Below are 4,080 nucleotides of genomic sequence, written 5' to 3'. Positions count from 1 at the left end.
AAAAGCCAGGGAGAAAAGACAGGGCTTTGCAGTGTGCCCTGAAGGTCAACAAACTTAGACTCTTTTGGAACCAGGGAAGAGGAGTGAATTCCAAAGGCAAGGGCCCCTCATGGAGAACAGCAAGAGGGCTCCCGCTCCAGGGCCCTAACTGAGCAATATGGCAGTGGGGGACTGAAGATATGCACTGTCTCAGGAACACCAAGAGGCATTAGGCCTGAAGCAGACACAATGCCTCCCCGAAAACCCAATCCTGCCAGGGGCTGAAAGCCCACTAGTCAGCAGGAGTTAATTACAATGAGTCCCTTGCCAGGTGAGGCCTAAAGCTGTAGGGAATGCAGTGGCAATACAGCTGCTACCCCACTCTGGAAGAGGGTGCAGTGTCCATGCCCTTATGCACATGGCCAGCTCTCTTAGGCCTGGTCTACACTACGGGTTTAGGTCGACTTTAGCAGCGTTAAATCGAATTAAGCCTGGACATGTCCACACGACGAAGCCCTTTCTTTCGACTTAAAGGGTCCTTTAAACCGGTTTCTTTACACCACCTTCGACGAGGGGATAAGCGATAAAACCGGCCTTTGCGGGTCAGAATTGGGGTAGTGTGGATGGAATTCGACGTTATTGGCCTCCGGGAGCTATCCCACAGTGCTTCATTGTGACCACTCTGGACAGCACTCTCAACACAGATGCACTGACAAGGTAGACAGGAAAAGACCCGCGAACGTTTGAATTTCATTTCCTGTTTGCTCAGCGTGGAGAGCACAGGTGACCACGCAGAGCTCATCAGCACAGGTAACCGTGATGGAGTCCCAGGATCGCAAAAGAGCTCCAGCATGGACCGAACGGGAGGTACGGGATCTGCTCGCCATATGGGGAGATGAATCAGTGCTAGCTGAACTCCGTAGCAGTAAAAGAAATGGCAAAGTATTAGAAAAGGTCTCCAAGGCCATGAAGGACCAAGGCCATAACAGGGACACACAGCAGTGCCGCGTGAAAATTAAGGAGCTACGGCAAGCTTACCACAAAGCCAGACAAGCAAACGGAAGGTCCGGGGCAGAGCCGCAAACTTGCCGCTTCTACGCGGAGCTGCATGCCATTCTAGGGGGTGCAGCCACCACTACCCCAACCGTGTGCTATGACTCCGTCAATGGAGAAACACACAGGGATGACGGTTCGGGGAACGAGGAAGATGAGGATGGAGGTACTGTAGGTAGCTCACAGCAGCAAGAAAGCGGAGAAACCGGTTTCCCCAACAGCCAGGATATGTTTGTGACCCTGGACCTGGAACCAGTAACCCCCGAACTCACCCAAGACCCTCAGGGCACACAGGAGACCTCTGGTGAGTGTACCTTTGTAAATATTTGTAAACATTACACATGGTTTAAAAGCAAGCGTGTTTAATGATTAATTTTCCCTGGCAATCGTGGCCAGTACATCTACTGGAAAAGTCTGTTAACGTGTATGGGGATGGAGCGGAAATCCTCCAGGGACATCTCCAGAAAGCTCTCCTTCATGTACTCCAGGCCAGTAGCACGTAGTCTGGAATCATTGCATAACAAAGCATGGCAGCGTATGGTCCCGGTGTTTGCTGGCATGCAGACAATATCCATTCCTTATCTCTCTTTGTTATCCTCAGGAGAGTGATATCATTCACGGTCACCTGGTTGAAATGGGGTGATTTTATTAAGGGGACATTCAGAGGCGCCCGTTCCTGCTCTTCTGAACAGAAATGTTCCCCGCTGTTAACCACGCAGTGGGGGGAGGGGTGAAGTGATCATCCCAGAGAATCGTATGTGTGTGTGGGGGGGGTGGTTTACTTGGGTTTGTGCCGCCTGTTAACCGGGAAACCGCAGCCCCTCCTTTTACATTGAAAACCCATTTTAAATGGACAACTCAATTCATCCTTGATATGGGAAATGCGCTGCTGTTTGAAACCTTTCCCGCATGTTAAGAAGGTTAAAAAAGCCAAAACACTGTGGCCTACCATGGCTGCCTGCAAGCCGAAATATGTTGCCTGGGGCACTGCGTGAGTGATCTCTCATACCAAACCGGCAGGCAGAGGAAAAATGCGACCTTGTAATGAAAGACTGTACCCATTGTTCTCTAAAATGTGTCTTTTTTAACCACCTCTCCCTTCTCCTCCACCAGCTGCAAATGTTTCTCCTTCGCAGAGGCTAGTGAACATTAGAAAGAGAAAACGTAGGACGCGGGACGATATGTTCACGGAGCTGCAGATGTCCTCCCACGCTGATAGAGCACAGCAGAATGCGTGGAGGCAGTCAATGTCGGACATGAGAAAAGCACAATATGAACGAGAGGAGAGGTGGCGGGCTGAATGGCGGGATGAAAAGAGCAAGTGGCGGGCTGAAGACGATAGGTGGCGTCAGCTTGCAGACAGATGGCAAGAGTCAATGCTCCGTCTGCTGGAGCATCAAACTGATAGGCTCGAGCGTATGGTTGAGCTGCAGGAAAGGCAGCAGGAGCAGAGACCGCCGCTACAGCCCCTGTTTAACCAACAGCCCTCCTCCCCAAGTTCCATAGCCTCCTCACCCAGACGCCCAAGAACACGGTGGGGGGGCCTCCGGCCACCCAGTCACTCCACCCCAGATGATCGCCCAAGCATCAGAAGGCTGGCCTTCAATAAGACTTAAAGTTTTAAAATGCAGTGTGTCCTTTTCCATCCCTCCTCCCCCACCCATCCCAGGCTACCTTGGCAATTATCCCCCTACTTCTGTGAGGAACTAATAAAGAATGCATGAATGTGAAAAAACAATGACTTTATTGCCTCTGCAAGCGGTGCTCGAATTGGGGAGGGGAGGGTGGGGTGGGGTGGTTGGTTTACAGGGAAGTAGGGTGAACCGGGTTTGGGGGGGGGGATTGGAGGGTTCATCAAGGAGAAACAAACAGAAGTTTCACACAGTAGCCTGGCCAGTCACAAAACTCGTTTTCAAAGCTTCTCTGATGCGCACCACACCCTGCTGTGCTCCTCTAACCGCCCTGGTGTCTGGCTGCGCGTAATCAGCAGCCAGGCGAGTTGCCTCAACCTCCCACCCCGCCATAAAGGTCTCCCCCTTACTCTCACAGATATTGTGGAGCGCACAGCAAGCAGCAAGAACAATGGGGATATTCTTTTCGCTGAGGTCTGAGCGAGTCAGTAAGCTGCGCCAGCGCGCTTTTAAACGTCCAAATGCACATTCCACCACCATTCGGCACTTGCTCAGCCTGTAGTTGAACAGGTCCTGACTCCTGTCCAGGCTGCCTGTGTACGGCTTCATGAGCCATGGCATTAAGGGGTAGGCTGGGTCCCCAAGGATCACGATAGGCATTTCAACATCCCCAACGGTTACTTTCTGGTCCGGGAAGAAAGTCCCTTCCTCCAGCTTTCGAAACAGAGCAGAGTTCCTGAAGACGCGAGCATCATGTACCTTTCCCGGCCATCCCACGTTGATGTTGGTGAAACGTCCCTTGTGATCCACCAGGGCTTGCAGCAGCATTGAAAAGTACCCCTTGCGGTTTACGTAGTCGGTGGCTTGGTGCTCCGGTGACAAGATAGGGATATGGGTTCCGTCTCTGGCCCAGCCACAGTTTGGGAATCCCATTTCAGCAAAACCATCCACTATTGACTGCACGTTGCCCAGAGTCACTACCCTTGATATCACCAGGTCTTTCATTGCCCTGGAAAATTGGATCACAGCAGCCCCCACCGTAGATTTGCCCACTCCAAATTGATTCCCGACTGACCGGTAGCTGTCTGGCGTTGCAAGCTTCCACAGGGCTATCGCCACTCGCTTCTCAACTGTGAGGGCTGCTGTCATCTTGGTATCCTGGCGTTTCAGGGCAGGGGAAAGCAAGTCACAAAGTTCCATGAAAGTGCCCTTACGCATGCGAAAGTTTCGCAGCCACTGGGAATCGTCCCATACCTGCAGCACGATGCGGTCCCACCAGTCTGTGCTTGTTTCCCGGGCCCAGAATCGGCGTTCCACGGCATGAACCTGCCCCAGTGACACCATGATTTCCACATTGCTGGGGCCTGTGCCTTGTGAGAGGTCTATGTCCATGTCAATTTCCTCATCACTCTCTTCG

The 4,080-nt window shown here is 52.2% G+C and overlaps 1 protein-coding gene across 1 annotated transcript; it reads left to right on the top strand.

Moving 5' to 3' along the window:
- Positions 1–707: 707 nt before the first annotated feature.
- Positions 708–2,777, top strand: LOC135977256 (uncharacterized). The gene is made up of 2 exons (XM_065577108.1): positions 708–1,336; positions 2,146–2,777. Exons 1-2 carry the CDS (start codon positions 799–801, stop codon positions 2,646–2,648), a joined length of 1,041 nt encoding a protein of 346 aa, XP_065433180.1. The 5' UTR covers positions 708–798; the 3' UTR covers positions 2,649–2,777.
- The last annotated feature ends 1,303 nt before the right edge of the window (positions 2,778–4,080 follow it).

The sequence above is a fragment of the Chrysemys picta genome, chromosome 1, assembly GCF_011386835.1.
Source record: "Chrysemys picta bellii isolate R12L10 chromosome 1, ASM1138683v2, whole genome shotgun sequence".
In the NCBI taxonomy this organism is placed as follows: domain Eukaryota; kingdom Metazoa; phylum Chordata; order Testudines; family Emydidae; genus Chrysemys; species Chrysemys picta.
Note: the sequence above shows the minus strand (reverse complement) of the source record. Positions and strands in the feature narration are given on the sequence as shown.

Bases quoted from the DNA above. Each gene is read 5' to 3' on its own strand.
- LOC135977256 (XM_065577108.1), top strand. From the start codon at position 799: ATGGAGTCCCAGGATCGCAAAAGAGCTCCAGCATGGACCGAACGGGAG. The intron at 1,337-2,145 runs GTGAGTGTACCT...CTCCTCCACCAG, and splicing joins GGGCACACAGGAGACCTCTG to CTGCAAATGTTTCTCCTTCG.